This window comes from Apodemus sylvaticus, chromosome 10 (genome assembly GCF_947179515.1).
Source record: "Apodemus sylvaticus chromosome 10, mApoSyl1.1, whole genome shotgun sequence".
Lineage (NCBI taxonomy): Eukaryota > Metazoa > Chordata > Mammalia > Rodentia > Muridae > Apodemus > Apodemus sylvaticus.
The window spans coordinates 39,466,707-39,491,770 of NC_067481.1; the positions used below are offsets into that span (position 1 = coordinate 39,466,707).

General features: G+C 44.3%; 2 protein-coding genes across 6 annotated transcripts in view; one reads left to right on the forward strand and one right to left on the reverse strand.

Annotated features, from left to right (window-relative positions):
• Acaca (acetyl-CoA carboxylase alpha) overlaps positions 1-22,396 on the reverse strand; it is a 267,019-nt gene extending 244,623 nt beyond the window's left edge. The window contains exon 1 of the mRNA XM_052193828.1: positions 22,012-22,396. Coding sequence (XP_052049788.1) covers positions 22,012-22,052 — 41 coding nt within the window. The 5' untranslated portion in view covers positions 22,053-22,396. The remainder of the gene's footprint in view (positions 1-22,011) is intronic.
• A 124-nt stretch (positions 22,397-22,520) lies between these two features.
• Positions 22,521-25,064, forward strand: part of Tada2a (transcriptional adaptor 2A) — a 46,252-nt gene continuing 43,708 nt past the window's right edge. For 4 of the 5 annotated variants that reach the window (XM_052193854.1, XM_052193853.1, XM_052193856.1 and 1 more), the window contains exons 1-2: positions 22,521-22,600; positions 24,363-24,473. Coding sequence is in view for 1 of the 5 variants with exons in the window: in XM_052193853.1 (XP_052049813.1) it covers positions 24,449-24,473 (25 nt within the window). In the remaining 4 variants the exon portion in view is untranslated. The remainder of the gene's footprint in view (positions 22,601-24,362; positions 24,474-25,064) is intronic. The other variant, XM_052193855.1, reaches the window with a different exon arrangement.

A 25,064-nucleotide genomic window follows, 5' to 3' on the forward strand; every position in this document is an offset into this window, starting at 1 on the left:
AGTTCAGAACAACAGAAATACAGCTTCAAATGAAATCTGAAGGTTCAGAATTCCTAAGGTAGAACTGATATTATGCTTTCGTTTCCCTTTTCTTTTGTTGTTTTTCTTGTGCTGTGATTTGGACCAAGGTTCTCACACTGAAAGTACTGTACAACTGAACTATATACCTAGCCGGGCGGTGGTGGCGCACGCCTGTAATCCCAGCACTCTGGGAGGCAGAGGCAGGTGGATTTCCGAGTTCGAGGCCAGCCTGGTCTACAGAGTGAGTTCCAGGACAGCCAGGAATATACAGAGAAACCCCGTCTCGAAAACAAACAAACAAACAAACAAAAAAAGAACTATATACCTAACCCTTTTTGTAAAAGTAACTTATTTTGAGACAGGATATTGCTGGGTTCAGAGGACCTGGAATTCTCTGGATGCCTTAAACTTTCAACTCTCTGGCTTCAGCCTCCTAGAGCAGCTGGCAATTCGAGTGTGCACAGGAAGGCCTGGCTGTGCCTTATTTAATTTGTAATTTTGTGAGACAAGAATTTTCAGGCTGGCCTCCAACTTACTATGTACCTAAGGATCACCGTGAACTCCCAACCATCCCACCTCCTGGCTAGGCATTGTTTTACCAATGAGCTGCATATGGGTTTTTTGTTTTTGTTTTTGTTTTGTTTTTTGGATTTGGTTTTTCAAGACAGGGTTTCTCTGTGTAGCCCTGGCTGTCCTGGAACTCACTCTGTAGACCATGCTGACCTCAAACTCTGAAATCCGCCTGCCTCTGCCTCTGCCTGCCTCCCAGCTGGGATTACAGGCGTGCGCCACCACCGCCCGGCTGCATATTGTTTTGATAAGGACTCTGGAACAAAATGATTGTGATGATGAGGCCTCTCACAGAGGATAGCTATGAACAGAGTCTGACCTGCTAATTAAGAGTTCAGAGAGGGTTAGACGTAGTGGCACGTGCCTTTAATTCAAGCACTCAGGAGGCAGAGATAGGCAGATCTCTGAGTTCATGGCCAGCCAGATCTAAAGAATGAGTTCCAGGACAGGCAGGGCTACACAGAGAAACCCTGTCTCAAAAAATAAAACAAATACATAGAGTTCCGTCGAAAACAGAGCCAAGGCCTGAAGCAACTGGAGCAGCGGACAAGGTTGCCCTGCTTCTTTCCCTGTGATTGTGAAACCTTTCCAGTTGCCAAGTATATGTACACACACACACAGACACACACACACACACACACACACACACACACACACACACACGCGCGCACACACACACTCCCAGGATGACCTTCAGCTCATGAGCCTCCTGTCTTCCACTTCCCATGCACTTGGATCACAGGCACGGCACACGGCACCAAGTCTGGCAAGTGATTCTGTTTTCTTAGTTCTTGAGAAGAACCCATACACGAAGTCTAGCCTTCCTCCTTCCACTTTAAGTACTGTTCCCAACAGGATTCTCGAAAGTGTGCTAACTGCACAGGGAACAAGCTGAGCCGGGAGGAAAGGGCAGGTACAAGGAGATGGCGAGCCAGCGCTCCCGGAAGAGCAGAAGAACCTCTCAAATTCCACAGAACACGCTTTAGCACACAGCAGACGGGCGACACAAGACTGCGCGTGGCCTTGGATATGTGAGAGGATCACGAGCACCCTTCTAGTGACTCGAAACATCCCCTCACGTTGATTCTGATACCTGTTACTTTGCTTGACCCTATAATAGAGGGGGGGGGAGAGAGAGAAAGAGAGAGAGAGAGAGAGAGAGAGAGAGAGAGAGAGAGAGAGAGAGAGCTGCTCTTTGCCAGGTCTAGGGGGGAGGCTATTAAAAAGACTATCTGATTCTAGGATTAAAGGCAGCCTTCATCCCCTCCTCACCAACAGAATGTTCCTCAACCCGGAAGCCTGAAATTTCCTAGAAGCTGAGAGCCAGGCCAGGTGCATGCTGTTCTGCTCTTCTGTGAGACTGAAACCTGGGTGACACCTGTACTGACTTGCTTCGTGGAAACTGACACGGTCCAAACTGTGCAATCTGTTTGGAGGACAGTTGTCTTGGCAAAAGCAAGACTCTTCTGAGCATTTCCCCCACTCCCTAATCACCTAGCAGCTTTGAATCCCTCCCCTGGTGAAGAGAGGATTTGGAAACTAGGAGCTGAGGAGAGCGGAGGAGAAGGGGGCACTCCTGTGTGGACTTTGCAATGTGGACTTCAGTCTGCAGATTACCCCAGAGTCACATACAAATGCTCCGGTCATCATTGTAGACACACTCTTATAAAACACGCAATGTGACTGCCAGTGAGTCCTCTGCAAAGTGCCAAATTCCTGTTGCAAATGATTTTTCATTAAAGTGTCTTATTTCGTTTTTCTGAGTCCTAAAGTGCATTCTCACTATCAAAATTTACAGAAAATAATGAAGAATATAAAGGAATAGAAGAATATAACTTACATTTAACTCTCCTCCCGCAGGTAACCAGTTACACTGATACTTCTTTTATGGGCCTTATAAACATATGTGCATATGATGACAGACATACATTGCATAGCATAACACTCTCCATATGACTTTTAACCTGATGCCCTCTTCCCCACTTATATATTAGCACTGTATTTCCAATTGGCACACTAATTACCTTGTGAGTATTTTTCAGTTTCAAAGGGAGCTCGAAGCCTTTCTTTCTGGAGGGTTGGTACGACCCTGATAAACTTTGCTTTGTTTTGCATTGCTCGATAAGGTCTTGTGCAGTTCAGCTAGCTGTGACTTCACAATGTGGTCAAGGGTGATCCTGAGCTTCTGATTTCTCTCTCTCTCTACTCCTAAGACTGGGGTTGCAAGTCTACACCACTCCACCTGGCTAATATCCCAATTCAGAACTTTTCTCCCTCTCCCTCTGTAGCCCAGGCTGCTCTGAACTTACTATGTAGGACTGACTGTCTGATCCTCCTGCCTCAGCTTCCCAAGTGCTCGGAGTACAGGTGTGAACTATCTGCTCAGCTTCTCAATACTTTTTGGTAGGGCCAAAGATTAAGGCAGATACTGGCTTGGTGCAAACAAGACAAGTTCAAAAACCCTCTACTTTGAACTTTTGAAGCTATTGCCTAATGACACTGAGCAAATGGCTGTAGGTGTAGACTGTTAGGAGTGCTTCAAAATCAGGAGCTATGGCGCAGGAATGATCCTAGCCCTAGGCAGCCAAGGCAGGAAGACTGCCATGAATTCCTCCCAGTCAGCATAGACTACACAGTAAGTTCTCTGCCAACCTTGGCTACACAGTGAGACCCTGCCTTAAAAGACAATTCCCTTCAGAGAAAGTAATGGAATGAAAATAACGAGAGGCTGGAGAGATGGCTCATCAGTTATGAGCACTGACTGCTCTTCTGAAGGTCCTGAGTCCAAGTCCTGACAACCACATGGTGGCTCACAACCATCTGTAATGAAATCTGATGCCCTCTTCTGGTGGGTCTGAAGACAGCTACAGTGTACTTATATATAGCAATAAATAGGGCTGGGCGGTGGTGATGCATGCCTGTAATCCCAGCACTCTGGGAGGCAGAGGCAGGCAGATTTCTGAGTTCGAGGCCAGCCTGGTCTACAGAGTGAGTTCCAGGATAGCCAGGGCTATACAGAAAAACCCTGTCTCAAAAAAACCAAAATCCAAAAAACAAAAAAACAAAAACAAAAACAAAAGAACAATAAATAAATCTAAGGAAAAAATAGAAAGCAGAAGTGGGGACTATTTTAGAGAAAAGGGAGGTTGGGGGTAGGGGTGGGATAAGATTCACATATGAGACATACATATGTGAACATCACAATGAAACCCATTTTTTGTTTATTAAGCAAAATAGAAAATAAAAAGGGCTACAAGAAGGATTTTTCCTTAAAAAGTGTTATTTTGTTAAATATAAATATAAAATATGCTGGGCAGTGGTGGCACATGCCTTTAATCCCAGCACTTGGGAGGCAGAGGCAGGCAGATCTCTGAGTTCGAGACCAGCCTGGTCTACAGAGTGAGTTCCAGGACAGCCAGGGCCATACAGAGAAACCCTGTCTTGAAAAACTATATATATAATAAAAAATATAAAGGGCTAGAGAGACTGTTCCTCTTCCAGATGAACTGAGTTTGGGTCTTAGCACCTACACCAGTCAGCTCTTAATCACCTGTAACTCTCGTTCCAAGGGACCTGACGCCCTCTTCTGGATTCCACAGGTACCTACACGCATGTGAAACTTATTTGCACACACCCACATACAGGTACATTAAAATAACAAAAATAAATCTAAACTATTGTCAACACAAAATATGCAGCAAATATATATCAATTTCTTCATTTTCAGATTTATTTATTGTGCATCTGTATTTTGTCTTCATGTATGAATATGTACTATGTATGTCTGTTGCCTGTGGCTGTGAGCTGACGTGAGGGCCTGGGAACTGAACCTGGGTCATCTACTAGAGCAACAAGTGCTCTCCAGTGCTGAATCACCTCTCCAGTCTCCATTTCTTAATTTTTTTAAAAGCTTTATTTACTTATTATATGCAAGTACACTGTAGCTCAGACACTTCAGAAGAGGGAGTCAGATCTCATTACGGATGGTTGTGAGCCACCATGTGGTTGCTGGGATTTGAACACAGGACCTTTGGAAGAGCAGTCAGTGCTCTTAGCCACTGAGCCAGCTCTCCACCCCCCCCCCCCCCGTTTCTTAATTTTTAAAAAAAAGATTTATTGATTTTTATATATATGAGCACATTATAGCTAGCTGTCTTCAGACACACCAGAAGAGGGCATCAGATCCCATTAGAGATGGTTGTGAGTCACCATGTGGTTGCTGAGATTGGAACTCAGAACTTCTGGAAGAACAGTCAGTGCTCTTAACTGATGAGCCATCTCTCCAGCTCCCTATTTCTTAATTTTTAAGCTATAATTGTGACTGAATCAAAACTGACCAAGCTGGTTGTGGTGGCACATGCTTGCAACTGAGGCAGGAGACTTGCCATGAGTTTGAAGCCAACCTGGGCTACATAATGAGTACAAGACTCGCCTGTGCTACATAGAGATTTTTGTCTTAAACAAACAAAACCAAACAAACTGATGAGGGATTCTGGATATCTGGAATTGGTGAGCGAGCATTAGCATTCTTCCTTTCCTGCCCCCCAGAGTTATGCAGTGGTGGGCTTAGGGTATCAGCAGCCCTCACCACTCGCTACCCCCACTTCTCATTTTGGATGTTATTTAAACGCTACGCAACAGATTCTGACCTAAAGTGTTTCCCCAGCGTTTAGATTGAGCTATTTTCCAAGAACAGTTCCTTAGGACAAGGAGCCATAAACCCTTTACTTATTGACATATTTGCCTAGGACAGGTTAAGAGTTTATGCCCCCCTCTTTCCCATTCTCAGAATTCCATTCCCAAGTTCATACAACAGCCTTCGGACTGTCTTGAGGACTATTTCTCTATCAGGTATACTTCCTGGTTCTTGAAACTCTGTAGTGCCCCTGTGAATCTGTGTGACTTTATATATTGCTGTGTACTAGTGAAGCGTCGTGCTTGTGTAAGCACTCATTTGAGGGCTGGTGTGCCATCACTGAATGGACAGTTAAGGGCAGCATAGCACAGCTGTTTTCCCAGTAAAGGAGATGGCTCCCAGGGCCTTGCATGTACCGTACAAGTGCTCCACATCTCCAGCCCTTTTCTGTTTTTACTTTTTGAGACAAAGCCTAACTTGCCCAGGCTGGCTTTGAACTTGTGATCTAACTGTGGCACCAAGCAAGCCTGACTCCTTTTTTTTTTTTCCCCCCCGAGACAGGGTTTCTCTGTATAGCCCTGTCTGTCCTGGAACTCACTCTGTAGACCAGGCTGGCCTCAAACTCAGAAATCCGCCTGCCTCTGCCTCCCAGAGTGCTGGGATTACAGGCGTGCGCCACCACTGCCCGGCTGCCTGACTCCTTTTAATGAAAGAATCAGGTAATTTCATTTTCACATAAAGTTTGCTACTGGGTTTTTTTAAATTTAAGATTTATTTTTTTAAAAAGATTTATTTATATGTAAGTACACTGTAGCGGTCTTCAGACATTCCAGAAGAGGGCGTCAGATCTTGTTACGTATGGATGGTTGTGAGCCATCATGTGGTTGCTGGGATCTGAACTCAGGAACTTCGGAAGAGCAGTAGGAGCTCTTAACCACTGAGCCATCTTTCCAGCCCAAGATTATTTTTTTAATTGTATATGTGCATATGTGGGAACAGTGCCCACAGAGGATAGATGCATCTGATGCTCCTGGAGTTGGAGTTACGGAACTGACCAACATGGATGCTGAGAACCAAACTCAAGTCCTCTGCAAAAGTAGTACCCCTTAACGCGGAGCCCTCTCCAGCCCCAAGATGCTATTGAGTTTTTAGAAAAGGTAAATGAAAAAGGGCCCACTCTGTGATTGTTGGTGAGGTTTGAATTAATCTCCCTCTGTTTATTATATTACTATGACTACCACTGCCACTACAACAATAACTCTACTGCTACTGCTGCTGCAACTATCACTACTACTACAACTACTACTACTATTACTACTGCTACTACTACTGCCATTACTACTATTACTACTGCTACAACTGCTGCTACTACTAATACTACTGCTACTCTTATTACTATTATTATTACTGCTATTGCTACTACTTTGAAGCTTTGAGAAAGGGCCTCTCTATGTAGCTATGACTGGCCTGGAACTATCATTATGTAGACCAGGCTGGCCTTGAGTACCTAGAGATCCATCTACCTCTGTCTCTCAAGGGCTTGGATTACATACATGTACCACCACACCCAACACATTCGTTTCTCAATTAATATTCATTTGTTGTTAATTTTAATGTGTATGCACACATGCATGTATGTGCCTGTGTGTGGAGATGTCATCTTTAGGAATACTATGCACCTCTTTGGAGACGTTAAATTCTCCTCAGCCTGGAGCTTACTAATGGGCCAGGTTGGCTGGCTGGGGAGTTCCAGGGATCCTCCTGTCTCTGCCTCCCCAGCACTGAGGTGACAAGCTTACATCATCACATCCATGTTTTTTACATGAGTACTGGGGATCAAACTCAGATTCCCATGCTCGCAGTGCACTTCACAGACTGAGCAATCCCTCCGTCAGGATCTTGTTGGTAGTCTTGAGAACTGGTCTTACACAGTTGAGGGTGGCCTTGAACTCCCCAGCTTCTTGCCTCTGAGCGCTGAGATTATAGGTGTGGCCGCCCAGTTCACATCATGCTAAAGACTGACGCAGAGCTTCATGGTCACTCTACCAACTAAACTTCCATCCCAGCTCTTGTTATGTTTCTGCTTCAGTCAGTCAGTCAGTCAGTCAGTCAGTCAGTCAGTCTGTCTGTCTGTCTATAGGACAGTCTCCCTAGCCCAGACTAGCTGAATTCATATATGCAAACCAGCCTGACCTAGAAGTCATAATTGGTATTCCTGCCTCAGCCCCCCAAGTGCTGGGATTAAAGGCAAGAGTTAATAAACGAATTTTATAGTCTTCTCTCTTGGATTTCTATATCTCTTGTTATTTCTCTCTTCTTTTGGTGTGTATTTTTTAAATATTTATTTGTATCACTTTTTTGTTTGTTTGTTTTTTGGATTTGGTTTTTTCGAGACAGGGTCTCTCTGTATAGCCCTGGCTGTCCTGGAACTCACTCTGTAGACCAGGCTGGCCTCCAACTCAGAAATCCACCTGCCTCTGCCTCCCAGAGTGCTGGGATTACAGGCGTGTGCCACCACTGTCCTGCTTGTATCATTTTTTATTTCTCTGTGTGTGTGTGTGGGGGGACTTTGAAAAAGCAGCAAATGCTCTTAACTACTGAGCCATTGTCTCTCTAACCCCTCTTCCAATATATTTTGGAAGACAATATGTTTGTTTGTAACAGGATCTCATTCTGTTACATGCTAGCTCAGAACTAAGTAGACTAAATAGTCCAGGCCAGCCTTGAATTTATGACAATCTTCCTGCTTCCATTAACCCAGTGCTGGGATTTCCAACGTTTTTTCTTTTCCTTATCTAAAATTTTGATTTGAACTTTAGGAAATACAGCTTCACTTGTACACTGAAATTTTAGGCCAAATAAATCCGATGTCTCCACAACTTTATCTGGTGCCACTTAGCAGCAACAAGTACTCTTTGGGTTGTAAGTTAGGCACTTTCAAATGGACTCCTGTGAATTCGTGCCACCTAATGGCCAAAGTAGTAACTGCATCCTGAAAAGCACAGGGTGACCATGAATAAATGTAATGTAGAGAAGCCGCAATAAAGGTGAAGTCTATATTGCTGCCCGGTGGGAAAATGCTTCCTAACAGCCAATGATTGTTCCACTTTACGTCTCATTTTCTAAATGGCTTAAAGTAGAATGAGAAAGGATATAGTCAGAGGTTTAGAGCCCTGGTCTCTTCAGGATTACATGGTGCCCTGAAGACTTCTCAAGGATCTTACTCAAGTCTCTCCTCCTCCCTAACGTGCTGGAAATGAAGACTAAACAGTGCAGGGCATAGAGTTCTCTTTAGCCTCTAGAAGAGTCAAAACCCTGCTGAGAAGACACTGAAATAGAAGACCCACGAGCCAGGTGTATGGAAACATCAGCAGTTTCTCTCATACAACTATGCTTTAGCCGGTCCACGTCTAGGGCTATGCCAAGAAGGATTCATGGGCTTTTAGGATTTAAAGATTCAGTTTTGCTAGATTAACAAAGACACTCCAGGCCAAGCATGGTGTGCAGCCCTTTAATCCCAGCACTCAGGAAGCAGAGGCAGGTGAATCTCTGTGAGTTCTAGGACAGCTAGGACTACATTGTGAGTCTCTGTCTCCAAAACAAAACACCACAAACACAAACAAAGAGTCTCACTGTGTTGACTAGGTTGGTCTTGGCTCTACCTTCTTAGTATTAGGATAAAAAGTGTCACCAGAGCTGGGTGGTGGTGGCGCACACCTGTAATCCCAGCACTATGGGAGGCAAAGGCAGAGGCAGAGGCAGGCGGATTTCTGAGTTTGAGGCCAGCCTAGTCTACAGAGTGAGTTCCAGGACAGCCAGGGCTACACAGAGAAAAAACCAAATCCAAAAAACCAAAAAAAATAAAAAGTGTTACCAGGCATGTATATATGCATGTATGTATGTATATTACTTTGCTGTGAGGTGGCTCAAAATTAAAGATGCCTGCCACCAAGCCCATGCACCGAGTCCCCTCCCTCTCTGGGACTTACATGGTGGAAGGAACCAACTTCTATTGTAAGTTATTCCATGACCTCCACAAGCACATGGCAGGCTCCTCACCCCTGCACAAATAAAAATTCTAAATATATATATTTTTAGAATTATTTATTCATCTTATGTGAGTGCCCTGTCGATGTCTTCAGACACACCAGAAGAGGACATCGGATCTCATTATGGATGGTTGTGAGCCACCATGTGGTTGCTGGGAATTGAACTCAGGACCTCTGGAAGAGCAGTCAGTGCTCTTAACCGCTGAGCCATCTCTCCAGCGCTTTAAATATACATTTTCAAAGGTCAAAAGTTTTCTTTATGTTTATATGTGCTTGCCTCCTTAAGTTTGTGTGCACCATGTATACACAGGAGCCCCTGGAGACCAGACAAGGGCATCAGATACCCTGGAACTAGAAACAAAGGTGACCGTGAGCTCCATTTGGGTGCTGGGAGCTGAACCCAGGTCCTCTGCAAAAGCAGCAAGTGCTCTTGACCGTTCTCTGGCTCCTGTATCAATGTCCCAATACAAGCTAAATGAGACTCTGTTTCAAAAAAAAAAATTTTTTTAAAATAACTCAAGATTTGAGGTTCTAATAGTCTCACCTGGTTTCAAGAATTCATTCTTACTTTGCCTTCGATGGCTGGATTTAAAATGCTCTTAATGCTTAGACTAAAAAGTTCTATAAAACGAAACATAGTTTAGAAATCTCCCCATTTGTTTTTTACTTATTTCTGAGATAAGATCTTCCTGAGTAGCCCTGGTGATCCAGGGGGGTCTTGAACTCACACAGATCCACTTGCTTCTGTCTCTCAAGGGCTGAGATTAAAGTTATGTGCTTTTATTCTATCTATCTATCTATCTATCTATCTATCTATCTATCTATCTATCTATCTATCTATCTACTTTGAAACAGGGTCTCTCTATGTAGCCCTGGCTGTCCAGGAACTCTCTATGTAGATCAGGCTTGCCTGGAACTCGGAGAGCCACCTGCCTCTGCCTCCCAAGTGCTGGCATTAAAGGCTACCACTCCTGATGTGCTCTTATGTTCAGTTAACATATAATAACTGCACGTATTTGGGGTGAAGTTAATGTGATATTTCAATACACATATATAATATATAATGACGCAATAAGGGTAATTATCATTTTCATCACCTCACACCTCACGCTAGGAACATTTAAAACCCTCTTCTAGCTAGCTATTTTAATGTTTACTAAACTGTTAACTGCAGCCACAAGTGCTAGCGAAAAGTAGAACTTCTTCCCAACAATGTCTCCGTACTCCAAACCCATACTTTTCCTGTCCTTCCTCCTCCCTTCCCTTCCGAGCTTCTGTGGCCCCACTTCTATTCTCCATCTCTGTGGGATAGATACATTTTTAGCTCTCACTCATTAGCGGAGGCATTGTGAAGGACTCTACTTTATTATCAACATGCATGACAAAGCAAAGCTGTTGGGTTGTCAGCATATCTCAACCCCATTCTCTTTTCCTTGTTTTGTTTGGGCAATTTTTTCATGTGCATGTTGTCAGTTCTTTTGAGAGAGGGTCCCATGTAGCCCAGGCTAGCCTCAAACTCATTATGTAGCTAAGCCTAGCCTTGGACTCCTCACCTTCTACTTTCACCTCCTAAGTGCTAGGATTACAGTTGTATACCACCACATTTGGCCTCACTTAATTCTTTTTTGTAAAATTATATTTATTTACTCATTTAATCACATGTACCATAGCATGCATGCGGAAGTCAGAGGACAAACTGGATGATTCAGTGTTCTCCTCCCACCAAGATGGTCCCAGGAATCAGATTCAGGTCATCGGGCTCGACTGTAAGTACCTTTACCCACCGAGCAATCGGGCTAGCCCTATTCAGTTCTTTACGTCAGACCATGAGGAAAACCAAGACTAAGCAAAATCAAGTTATCAACTTCTAGGATCTGTGATGGTCTTACTGTGAAATGAAACCAGGTAATTCTTTCATTCCGCTAGATTCTGCTATTCTAAATTTCTATGACGTTTTAAAATAAATTCAAAATGCAACAACATCTACGCTTTGGCGATATGTTCATTTAAAAAGCAAAGGAGTACAAGCTGCTATAATTCAGGCTATTTGGTAAGCACAGGCATGATGATCACTTGGACCCATAGTTCCAGGCCACCAGGGAACATGATGAAATCTCAAAGTAACAAAAGCATCAACCAAACCAGGGTACGAGATAAAGCACTTCTGCCCAGACTGTTTGTCTCGGCACAGTGAAGACGAACTTTGGCAAAATACTGTACTGGGCCAGAGCAATGGCATAGTTAGAGAAGTCTCTGGAAGCCTCTCCCTGCTGCACTAGTGCCTCTGTCCCAGGAGCTCTCTCTCTTTACAGAGGAATGCCTCTGGCTTTTATCTATTCTTCTGGGAGAGCCTTTCACTCAATAGGTTGCTTCTTCCTGGTGGGTTAAGTGTTTATATCTGTAGATACTGATTACTAACTTCTGATGCTTATTATATAAGAATAAAGGGCAATCTGAGGCAAGGTCAGGGAAACAAGCAGGTTGACGGGAACCGCACAGCCCCTGCATCTGCTGCCCGATACCTTCTCCTGTCATCTTTTCTACAAAATTCTCGACATCACAAACACAGTGAGCTTCCAAAGTGCAAGTCTACAACATTGCTTTTCAGCAGAAGATGACTCGGTGACTGTCTTTCACATACTAGTTCAGCAGCTACCTCTAACATAAATCAGTCAGGTGTTGTGGCAGGCACTTGCCATCTGAGGCCAGCCTGGACCATATGACAAGGTCTAAGAAAAAAAAGCCCTAAACTTCATCTGGTTTTCTTATTATTCATGCTTGTTATAGCTGCCTTGCTGGGACTAGTGGTGTGCACTACCCCCTCCCCCTTTTTTTCTTTCTTTTTCTTTCTTTCTTTCTTTCTTTCTTTCTTTCTTTCTTTTTTTTTTTTTTTTTTTTTTTTTGAGACAGGGTCTCTCTATGTAGCCCTAGCTGTACTGGAGCTCATTTTGTATACCAGGCTGGACTTGAACTCACAAAGATCCACCTGCTTCTGCCTCTTATTGCTGAGATTAAAAGTATGGGCCCCCATGCCAGGCTAATTGTTTTTTCCTTTGGGGGTGGAACAGTATGAGACAGGTCACTCTATGTAGTCCTGGATGTCCTGGAACTCATTATGTAGACCAGGTTAGCCTCAACTCGAAGAGTTATGTCTACCTCTGCCTTCCATGTGCTGGGACAGCCAGGGCTACACAGAGAACACCCCCCCCCCCCAGTTTCTCTATGGATATGTTCTAAATAGACTCTGGATTTCCCAGAGCCAGTCTTTGTCCTGAACCAGTTTTTACCACCACTGTTGTACAAAGCAGTGGTCAGCATGTGGCCTGGAAGCCCGACTCTCCACTGTGCTGGTGGCTCATGCTCTCCGTCTCTGCATCACTGGCATATAGGTGATGCCACCCCCCTGAAGGGGTTTCCTGGGACTAAAATAACACACACACACACACACACACACCACACACACAGACACACACACACATATATACATATACACACAAACACACACACACACAAAACAACACCACATACAGAGAGCCTTAAACAAAAGCTATTTTGGTACTTTGCTATGTCATTTTGAAGAGTGTGTTTGTGAGTACAAGATTAAATAGTAGAAAAATGTTCTTGGCCTGATTATAGATTTTAGAAAATTAATAAAATGAGCAGTGACACAGCAAAAAAAAAAAAAATGTGTTGGCTGTGTGAAAATACCCAATTACAGTCATTTATATAAGAAGGTTAACATTTAAGGCCTAATTATCGTGCAGCACCATAGCAATTAGACATATCATTAAATATGCACAGGGTTAACCTTTTTTCTGAGTTCCTTCCATTTGATTACAGTAGTAAAGTACTCGCTGAGCTCAAAGAACAGTCTTCAGCTAATTGCTCCTGATACACGAGTTTGCTCACCACTCATGAAACAGGACAGATCCTGAACTCATCTCCACTTGAGCCCACGGTACTCATCCTAGTGCAACTATATTTGCCCCATGACATGTGAGGTAACAGACTCTCGACTTCATATCGAGCAGTGACAAAATCGGTTTATTTGCCCCTTTCTCTCAATATCTTTTGGTCTCTAGAAAATAGGAGTCACTGATTCAAATAACATAAATATCCTAGGCCTTGGTGCTACACAACGGATTCTATAACAGCTTTATTTTTTAATATTTTAAATTATGTGTATGAATGTGTGCACGCATGTGAATGCAGTGCCCATAGCGGCCAGAAGAGGGCAGCAGGATTCTACTGGAACTGGACAGATTGTGTACAGGCAGAGGCTAGGAACCAATCCCAGGTACTCTGGAAGAACAGGCAATGTTTTTAGCCACTGAGTTCTCTCTCCAGCTCCAGACTCCTGGTCTTAAGCAGTGCTGGGATAGAATGAAGAGCTTTGTGTACACTGGGCAAGGACTGTATCGACTGAGTTTCATCCTCACCTAAGACTGTTTGAATTAGGTATTACCACTTTATATATAAGGAAGGAAAAGTCACAGGAAGGTAAGAACTGAGATTTTTCTTCTGCTTGTTTTTTGAGACAGGTTCTCACCCCGATGCCTAGGCTCACTTAGAACTAGAAGCAACCCTCCTGCTTCAGCTTCTAGAAGCGAGGAGGTGGCTGTCAGCCACTGCCCAGCTTTCACTTAGCTAAATTGTTTTTTAACACTTTTAATTTCAAAAATTTCCATTCGTGTATTATCCTGCACATGTGTGTATGTGCAGGTATGTGTACTCATGCTGTGTACTGCGTGTGAAAGTCAGGGGATAGCTCGCAGGAACCCGTTCTCCTTCTATTCAGTGAGTTCCGAAGCAGCGAGCGCTTTTATCTGCGGAACCATCTCGCTGGCCTGACTTATTTTTAATTTTCACTTTAAAGTTGTTTTGTATGTGGGCAGCATATGTCATAGTACATGTGGAGGTCATGAGACAACTTTTAGAAGTCAATTCTCTTCTTCCACCATGGGGCTTAGAGATCAAGCTCAGAAATCAGTCTTGCATGGCAAGTGCTTTTACCATGGGGTTATCTTACCAGCTCTCCTGAACTTGGACAAATTCTTAGCAGTGGTAACAGGGAGAGAGACAGGATTCAAATTCAGGAAAGTATCAAGGTCTGCTCTCTCAAAATTATATTTTAAAAAACGGGCGTGGAGTGGTACACTCTTTTAATCCCAGAACATTGGGGGCAGAGGCAGAAAGATCTCTGTGAGGTCCAGGCTAGCCTAGCCAACAAAGCTAGTTCCAGGACACCTTAAAAAAAATAAAATAAATAATTATATTAAATCAGGTCAACTTCCTTATAGATATTTCAAATATTCATTGTGCATTCACTCACTGTTTGCTAAGAGTACAGATTGTCATCAAATGATGACAAATGTTTTGGGAGCCTGTGTTGAGAGTCAGCAGGTGGAGGCCTGTGTATCAGGCTGAAAGGTATGCAGCTGGGCTGCCGAGTAGGCATAGTTAGCTTTTCTGAATGTCAGGGCCTAGAACACTTCCACTTGCCCCAACGTTTTAGACTCTATGCAAAGAAAGCCTGGTTGCGTCATGAAGCAGTGATCCTGTACTTTGCTGCTGTTTTTAAGATTCATTTATTTATGTACAGGAGTGCTCTCTCTGCATATACACCTGCATGCCAGAAGAGGGCATCAGATCCTATTACAGATGGTTGTGAGATACTGAATGGGTGCTGGGAATTGAATTCAGCACCTCTGAAAGAACAACTAGTGCTCTTAACCGCTGAGCCATCTCTCCAGCCCCTATCCTGGACTTTGTAAGGAGGAAAAAGAAGTCAGTCAAATGAAGAGGAGGCAAATGTTTAGGGTAATAACAGCCTGGGTATGTCAAAGCTTTATTGAATCACCATGACATTATGGAAATTTCAATAACTGAGACTGTTACTAGATCCATCTTAACTAAATTAGGTTTTTATTTTACTTCTTGTAAATAGCTTTTCAAAATAGCTTTTACTTGTGATATAAACTTGCTGTATAGCTGGGGACAAGCTCAAGCTCATCCTGCCCCTGCCTTTTAGGTGCTGTGCTGACAGGTGTGTGCTACCACACCCAGTCTCAGGTGGGGCTGGGATGGACCTGGGGCTTGCTCAGACTAGATAAGCTCTGTCCCTAATTTTTTTTTTTTTGTTAGTGTCTCATGTAGCCCAGGCTACCCTACAGTGATACACACAGACACACACAGACACACAGACACACACACACACACACAATCCTGCTGCCTGTGTTCCAAGTGTTGAGAACACAGGCCCATGCTGCCATGTCTGGTTACAGACCTTTTACTTCTGGCTGTGTTACCTTAATGACATGGGCAAGTGAACTTGTTTCCCCTTATTGTAATGTGGGATACAGCAAGATCCTTTATCAGCATCTGCCCTTCTTCACCCCTTTTCCTCTTTAGAGCTCATCTTCCTGGTGTATAATCCTACAAGGCAGGCTATCAGGTAGGGGCAGAGATATTAAAGGGTGCTTCAGCCCTTCTCTGATGGCTGCAGTAGGGGTAGGCCAAGTCATATAAGATGCGTAGGAACACTCTGTGAAGAAAAGGTTTAATTCTCTAACTCTTTCTCTTGCTCAGTTTATGTTCTTTATTGACGCAGGGGCCAAACCTGGCAGCACTTGGTCGGTGAGGAGAGGCACCTCATGGAAAACAACACACCTCAACGCTGTTCCAGTCACAGGGTCCGAGGACGGAAGGGGCTGTGCCTGGGTGTTAGCATGGACCCTTGCTCTAGATCTCTAGCTCTTCAGACTGAGGTGGCCACAGAGAGGGCCATGGGGAGGGAGGGAACGGTGAGCTGAGTGTGTGAGGGGTGGCCGGCCAGCAGGCTCCAGCCAGCGCTTCTGTGAGAGACACCGGGAGAAGCAGCCAACATGTCCTACTTGAGACTCCAGTACTGTGTTTGCCAGGCTCCTCTTCCCTCTGTGGACTCTATCACAGGAAAGCACGTTGAAGAGTCCCGCTATGAGCTAAGTGGTCTGGTGCAGGACCCGAATCCTCCGCTTATTGTCACTGATGGGGTAGATCTCAGTGACTAGACAGAAAGAAGGCACAGCTTTTGCTAATATTCTTTTTTTTTAAATTGATGTTTGACCTGCATGTATGTCTGTATGAGGAATAGAGTTACAAACAGTTGTGAGCTGCCAGGTGGCTTCTGGGACTCGAACCTGGGTCCACTGGAAGTGCAACCAATACTCTTAGCTGCTAAGTCATCTTTCCAGCCCAGAGACTTGCTTTTTAAAAACTATACTTGTATGCCCCCAGCCATCTCAGCCAGGTGGAAAATATGGAAACTTGTATGACAGCAAGGATGGAGTCTTTCAACATTTAGGGTATAGAAAGCAAGAGACCTATGGAGGAGGGCCCCCGACTAGGAGCTCAGGCTAGGGCAGCAAGAGTACCCAACTGAGGCTAGCCTGAGCTACACAGTGAGTTCCAGGCCGTCTAACAGAACTCTGTCTCACTGTAGAGAGGAAAACTACGTAGACATAACAGTGTATTATTTCCACCAGAAGGAAGCTCAGAACATGCACTTTTGACTCTAACACCTCCATGGATGAGAAGGAATTGAGGAAATATTTTGTTCCCAACCAATGCAGTCAAGTTACAGAGCCTGGCATCAGGAAACAATTTTCCTTGTTAGGCTCCTAGTTCAAAAGTTGACTCTTCACTCAAGCTTTAAAAACAGTGGTCAGGAGCCGGGCGTGGTGGCGCATGCCTGTAATCCCAGCACTTGGGAGGCAGAGGCAGATGGATTTCTGAGTTCGAGGCCAGCCTGGTCTATAGAGTGAGTTCCAGGATAGCCAGGACTACACAGAGAAACACTGTCTCGAAAAACCAATTAAAAAAAAAAAAAAGCAGTGGTCAGAGGCTGGAGAGATGGCTCAGTGGTTAAAAGCACTGACTGCTCTTCTGAAGGTCCTGAGTTCAAATCCCAGCAACCACATGGTGGCTCACAACCATCTGTAATGAGATCTGATGCCCTCTTCTGGTGTGTCTGAAGAGAGCTACTTATATATAATATATATAGTATATGATATATTTATATATAACTATATATAAATAAAATCTAAAAACAATTAAAAACAAAACAACAGTGATCAGGGGTTAGGGAAACAGCCAACAGCGGACCCGGGTTCAGTTTCCAGCACCCATATTTTCTTCGCTCACAACTGTCTGTATCTCAAGTTCCAAGAGATTCAGCGTCCTCACACAGACAAACATGCAGACAAACACTAATGCACATGAAACAAAAAATTCAAAAAAAAAAAAAAAGCCAGGAATGGTAGTACACATCTTTAACCCCAGCACTCAGGAGGCAGAAGCAGGCAGATCTCTGTGAGTTCAGGCTAGAATGGTTTATGAAGTGAGTGCTAAGACAGCCAGGAATGTTACACAGAGAAGCCCTGTCTTAAAAAACCAAACCAAACCAAACCAAATCAAAGCAAACCAAAAGCAATCAGTAAGTATGTACACTTATTCTGTGGCTTTCATTTCCAGATGTGACTCTAGAGACGGTGAGTGGGGAAGCAGGACACATCTTTGTTCTGAAGTTAACTCTAGGGTATGCTGGGCATTCAGAGTTTTGAAGGGTCAGGAGAAGGAAGGTTCTGGAGAAGTGATGCCCAGGATGAAGAAAAGCCCTCGCTTGGCAAGAAAGCCTGGAGGTGAGGGTGACTATGAGACTGGGAGGTTTTTCCATGTGGCTGGGGAACAGATGATGAGGAGATGGACAGAGAAGCCAGTCACGGGGTATGTGTAGTTCAGGGACAGAGTTCTTGCCTTGTATTAGATCCAAAGCAACAAAACGTAACACACACACCCCAAAAAAGTAAAAACAAGAAGATAGGCTCTGAAGGGCCTATCTTCTGCAAGGAATGATATATAGATTTATTGTACAAAGGGAGCCCCAGCTTAGTGAATCAAGGCAATATTAATACTTAGGTAACAATATTAATACATAGGTGACAATAACAGAAATAAACCAAGGAACTGACTGGTTAATTCAGGAATTATGGTCATTTTTCTTGTAAGTCATGTTCAGCCAGTAAAAATATTTAGTACATATCTTTTCTTTCTAATAACTTATTTATTTTTATTTTTTGTGCATTGGTGTTTTGCCAATGTGTCTTGCTGATATGTCTGTGTGACAGTATCAGATCTTGGAGTTATAGGCACTTATGAGCTGCCATGTGGTTGCTGGGAATTAAACCTGGGTCCTCTGGAAGAACAGTTGGTGTTCTTAACCACTGATCCATCTCTCCAGCCGCAGAGTATATGCCTTTTTTATTTTTATTTTATTTTATTTTATTTTATTTTGAGTTTTTAACCAGGTGGTGGTAGTGGCACACACCTTTAAGTCCAGTACTTGGGAGGCAGAGGTAGGCAAATCTCTGTAAATTCAAGGCCAGTTCTGTGAGTTCAAGGCCATTCTGGTCTATATAGTAAGTTCTAGGAGAGCCAGGACTGTTATACAAAGAGACCCTCTATAGAAAACAAAAACAGGGCTGGTGAGATGGCTTAGCAGGTAAGAGCACTGACTGCTCTCCTAAAGGTCCTGAGTTCAAATCCCAGCAACCACATGGTGGCTCACAACCATCCATAATCAAAAAGACAACTACAGTGTACTTATGTATAATAATAAATAAATCTTTGGGCCAGATAAAGCAGGGACTGAGCGAGCAAGGTTAACTGGAGTGAGTGGGGTTGACCAGAGCTCGGGCTAAGGTCCTAAATTCAATTCCCAGCAACCACATGAAGGCTCACAACCATCTGTATAGCTACTTAAAAGGTTTTTTCTTTGTAATTTATTTTATGTGTATAATAAGTGCTTTGCCTGTGTGTATTACTTGCACGCCTGGTGCCCATGGAGGTCAGAAGGCACTGGATCCCTCAAAACTAGAGTTACAGGTAGTTGTGATCTACCATTTGGTGAACCTAGGTCCTCTTGGTAAGAACAGCCAGTGCTCTTAACCACTGAGCCACATCTCCAGCCCTTAGGACTTCTTTTTTCATCTCTCTCTCTCTCTCTCTCTCTCTCTCTCTCTCTCTCTCTCTCACACACACACACACACACACACACACACACACACACACCCTCCCCCACCAGTAACATTATCTATGCCTTTTGCCTTTTTCTGTTGTTGTTTTTTGAGGCAGGAATTCCCTAACCCAATCCTCTACCGGCCTGGAAGCTGTGATACAGACCAGACTGGCCTCCGCTTGCACAATCCTCTTGCCACTGACTCCTGAGGGCCAGGAGGATTCAAGGTGTGGTCCACTCTATGTGGCCATACCTTTGTCTTTATTCATCTCACCAGTACTTGCTGGTCCTACCTTTCTGGGTGCTGAGGTTACAAAGAGAAAGGGCGGTCTGTTCTCAAGCTGGGGAAAACACAAAGACACAATTATACTCAATTTGAGCCCTGAGCTCTCCACTGAGCAGTAGAATCCTATTATGATTTCCAGTCAGTACGCAAAACAGATCCCAAACAAAACTTGGCTTCTAAGTCTGTCTTCCATGGACTCTGGTTCTCTTCTGATTGGCCTGCCATGCCACTAGCACTACACTGCTTAGGGAAGAAATGGAGGAGCTTCTAACAGTGTCATCCTTTCCTTTCACTGGAAAGTGTGTGTGTGTGTGTGTGTGTGTGTGTGTGTCTGTGTGTATGTCTCTGTGTGCACATATATGTATATATTTGACCATGTGTACCTTTACATATGGAGGCCAGAGGTCGATGCTGATTTCCTTCCCCAATGCTCTCAACCTTGTTTTTGGCGGTTTCTCCTGGACCTCATCACTTTGGCTAGACTGGCTGGCCAATGAGTTCCAGGGATGTGCCTGTCCCACCAATGTGGGATTGTTACTGAGTGGAATAGTGTGCTAGAGATCTGAGCTCAGGTCTGCACGTACTCCATTGACTAAGGTATCACCCCAGCCCCTTCATTCTATTTTTTGAGACAGCTATCTCTCGAGGAACCTGAAGCTCATTGATTTGGCTAGACTGGCTCACCACCATGCCCCAGGGATCCTCTCATCTCTTTCCCAGTGCTGGGGCTACAGGCATGCACCACCTTGACTAGGGCACTGAGGTTCAAACTCAAACACTTCACAGACCAAGCCATCCCACCAGACCCTGAAAATTTTTGGTTCTTATTGAACTAATTTTTAAATTCACATAATGCGTTTCATTATTTGTGTCATTTTCACACCCACGACATCATACTTTGTTGGATCTCTTTGGATACATCTTAATTAATTTAATTCTCATCCCTCTTGGACATTTTGACTTAACCATTTTTTGAGTCAGGATCTTATGCACCAGACTGAACTGGAATTTTCTGTGTGCCCAGGCTGGCCTCCTGTGTGCTGGGATTACAGGCATGAGCTACTACTCTTTTCTTAAATGCACTGATTTCTACCGTTTGTATATTTCTATCATATCCCAGTGAAATCGAAAATCGGACCAAAGTTTACTGGGTCCTGATTGCTTTCCATCAAGTCTCTTTGCTCGGATCTGCTCCAGCCACTCTGACCTCCTTGCCTCTTCTCCATGCCTATCAGTGCATGCACCGGGGCCACTGTATCTGCTGGTCCTCATCTATGGTGTTCTCTAGAAATGACGGCGCTTCTGTTTCTCATTAAATAATTGGATTTCTGCTTGTGTGTTATGTCTGCTAAGAGGCTTTTCTTCCCTATCTAAAAGAAAATCTTTCATTGTTATCTTTAGATCCTGATTTATTTACCATAAAACCACATTAAAAGGCATCTTTAAGCCGGGCAGTGGTGGAACTTGCCTTTAATCCCAGCACTTGGGAGGCAGAGGCAGGTGGATTTCTGAGTTTGAGGGTAGCCTGGTCTACAGAGTGAGTTCCAGGACAGCCAGGGCTACACAGAGAAACCCTGTCTCAAAAAAAAAAAAAAAAAAGCAAAAAAGCAAAAGGCATCTTTTAATATTTATTAATTACATATTGATATGCAACATACTTATCTTTTATTGTTTACATATAATACATGATCCTTATGTGCAAGAGAATATGCTTTTCTCACTACCAAATTCTCAGCACCCAGAGAAGCAGCTGCTAGTACCTTTGGAGACTCAGTAAATGTGAAGTACCCTATAGCATTAAGTGTTTATTTAATGTGGTGAGAGCAGGTGACCTTCACATGTGAATTTGTAATGCTTTTTTCTTTTCAACTCTTTTTTTGGAGACAGAGCTCTCACTTTGTAGTTCAGACTCAAACTCAAAGCAATTGTCCTGCACTCTCCCAAGTGTTGAGATCACAGATGTAAACCACTAAACCACACCCAGCTTCACATTTTTTATTTTAATAATAGACTTATATTTACCTGTGTACCAAAAAAACTAATCAAGATGCCACACGGGCGGATATCATATAAATGAATTCCAACAGAAATTGGGCAAATCTATGAAACAGATTTGAAAATAGATATACAGCATAATAGTTAAGATCAGCCATGGTTGAAATTTCTTCCTCAACACTTGGTAGCACTGTGAGCCTAAGTTACAAATTTCAATGCCTAAATTTCCTCAGCTGGACCATGAGGACTGTAACAGTGCCTCCCTCAGAAGTTGTTTTAGGCAAGTCCTTATGTGTAACCCTCTTTGTACTATGCCTGGCATGCAGTAAGGAGGGACTCCACAAATGGAAGCTGTTATAAGAATCTCTACTAGTAGTAAATAAGAGATGTTGGGACATACCTAGCCCTCAAGAGTGACATCAGAGTGGACCACCACATCATCACTGCGCTTCCATGTGGGCCTCTGAAGCCCAGAGAGGGGATGGGTCTTTCCAGAGAAGGCAATTTCGACGTCCCAGAAGTATCAGAATAATACTCAAGTCATTCAGTCTGGGTAATCCATGAGTGGCATGGTGCGGCCCGGGCTCTCCATCCTCCAGCCCAGTGCCTGGGCAGCCTCAGTTTCCTTGCTTGCAACAGAACTGGAATGGGACTGTTAAGAAAAAATCCAGACTGAACCGGCCGGGGCCGCCTTAACACATGCCCCCGGGCCGCCTGTGGCGACGGAGAAAGTGACAGCAGGTCAGACTTCAGGGCCCACCGACAAGCAGCCAGGTACCTTGGTTCCCCATCCCGGGGCGGCACCACCGGGACCCGCCCCGCTGCCGGACTGGAGAAGGCGGGACAGCCTCGGCGTGCTCGTGGCTGAGTGGCACGGGGCCGCGCACGTGCTTCGGGGCCGCGCACGCAGGCCGTAGCGCGCACGCAGAGGGTCTGCACAGCGCGCGCAGCGGCGGGCTCTTCGGTGCCTAGGTGCGGGACGTGGCGAGGTGAGGCGCGGGGCCCAGCGGCGGGAGCGAAAGCACGCGGGGTCACGAGGTGCGGGCTGGCTCTGCGGAGCCGCGTGGCGAGGGAGGTTGGCGCGGCCGGGCCCCTCCCCCCCGCGGCTGGCGGGTGCGGCACCTCGGTATTCCGGGCTGGGCGGTGGAGCGCGGCCCTGCCCACCTGACCCGCCGAACCCCCACGTGGGTCTCCGCGACCCAGTGTTTAGCACTGTTTTGGAGCGGACGCCCGGATCCAGTGACTTGCCGGAAGACCGTGCAGCTCTAAGGATGCTCTCTGCACAACTACCAAGCCCGCGACTCCCCTGTGCTCCTCTTTGGGGCTGTCTCTCCATCCCTTCCCTGCTCCTTCTAGTAATTAATTTAAATGTAGCCCATCTCTCAAGGATGTTAGTGTCATTGCATGGTCTTTTCAGGAAGGAGAGGAAGGAGGATTTTGCATTCTGCAGCATTGTGCTTTACGATGTAAAGTGTTTGTCAGTATGTATTGTAGAGTCTTTGAGAGGGTAAAAGGTCTTTTGCTAGGGCCCTGCTGTTCACCAGCCTGTAAAAACATTGTGCAAATACCCCAGTCTTTACCGCTTTTTTTTCTTGAGAAAAAAACAACCTGAGTCAGGAGATTGCTAGGATTCCTAGTCCACGTACGGAAACTCCGTTCAGTACCTGGCATATGGATGTTGGCTATTGTTTTAATCCTGGGTGTATATAATATGCCTTTGTTAAATTCATATTTTTTTAATTTATTACCTTTTTAGGCAGCCTCATTTATCTTGGGCCAACCTTGAACTTAAGAATAGTTCCCAAGAACTTCCTTGAGCCCCTCCCTGATCCTCCTGCCTGTACCTCTGGAGTACTGGGTTCATTTGCTGGATGTTGGAGTTAGAATATAAAGCATTCTTCGTGCCAAAACATCCTACAGCTGAGCTACAGAGCCCACAACATTCCTCTTCAAAGACCTAGTTTTCTTGGAAATATATAGAGGAAAACACTCACCCCTACCCAAAGTAGTCAAAAATTTGGCCCTCAGCCTTATTATCTAAACATTGCATATACTTTGTATAAATTAGTCCCCAAGCTAAAAATGTCAAAGTGAAAAAACTATTTCAGGAGAAATCTTATAAAACTAACATTTGTCCAAACTGATACCTGCTTTGTTTTGGTTCAGGTTTTTTTTTTTTTTCTCTCTCTCTCTCTACACAGGGTTTCTCTGTGTAGCCTTGGCTGTCCTGCAGCTCACTCTGTAGCTCAGGCTGCCTGTGGTTCATGAATGCTAGGATCAAAGGTGTGTACCACCACTGCCCAGCTTGTTTTGAGTTTGGGGTTTCCAGCAGTCCAAGATAGCCAGGGATGACATTGAAGTCCTCCTATTTCTACCTCCTGTTTGAAGGAGTAAGTTACTGATCGATATATGTTGGATAGGATTCCTTAGTTTCCAGTAATAAAATTCAAATTTATTTTTTGAGACAGGGTCTCGCTATGTAGCCCTGGCTGGCTCAGAATTCTCCATGTAGACTAGGCTGGTCTTGAACTAACAGAGATCTATTTTCTTTTGCTTCCTGGGTACTAGAATTAAAGGTGCATACCACTACACCTGCAAGTTCCTGAGTTTGTAAGGAGGGATGTGCCTTAAATTCTGTGAGTGAGGAGGTCCGAGTATTATGGTGGTCAGCCGCACAGTTGCCATATCAGTTTACCAGAATAAGCCTTGGAATGGTTTTCTGATCTGTTTAGGTCTTCTCTTTGTTCATAGGGGATTGTGGGATTATTAACCTTTGGCAACATCTGAAGTCTTGAAGAGACTCTATATCAAGGAAGACCAGACTAGTCAGCTAGAAGATGGACCGCTTGGGATCCTTTAGCAGTAAGTACAGCGGGACAAGTCTCCAGTGACGATGAATAGCCGACTGAAGGAGAGGTTGACCAGGGAAGCACTGCCTTTGATGTTGAATGGTGTCCCTTGAAGGAATTATGACTATCACATAAAAGTAAAATCAGGCCATATTGTCTGTTGTTTGCCTAATGAATGTGACACAGCTTCTTCACTTTAGAGTAAAGCCAAACTGAGTAGACCAGCCACCATATGATTGGTCTGTAAATAGACATGTTTATTTTGAGCCCAGGGTCTCACGTAGATTAGCTAGCCGGGAGCTGGCTTTACTTATTAATCAAGTGCTGGGGTTTCAGACTTGTACCATCATTGGATTTCAAAGAAATAGAAATCACAAATTTGGGCAGTGCACACACATACACATACTCACATGCACAGCCCCGAAGTAGATGTTCATTAGTAAGAACCAGAAGTATGGTTTGAGGATTTGTTTCTTTTCATTTTATCAAAGTCACTCTACATTTTCCCTCCATATATACAGAAACTTAGAATCTTTGACACATCTAGTTCTATATTTCCATTTTAGCAATGTTCTAAGTGTAAATTGAAATACTCCCACCTCTT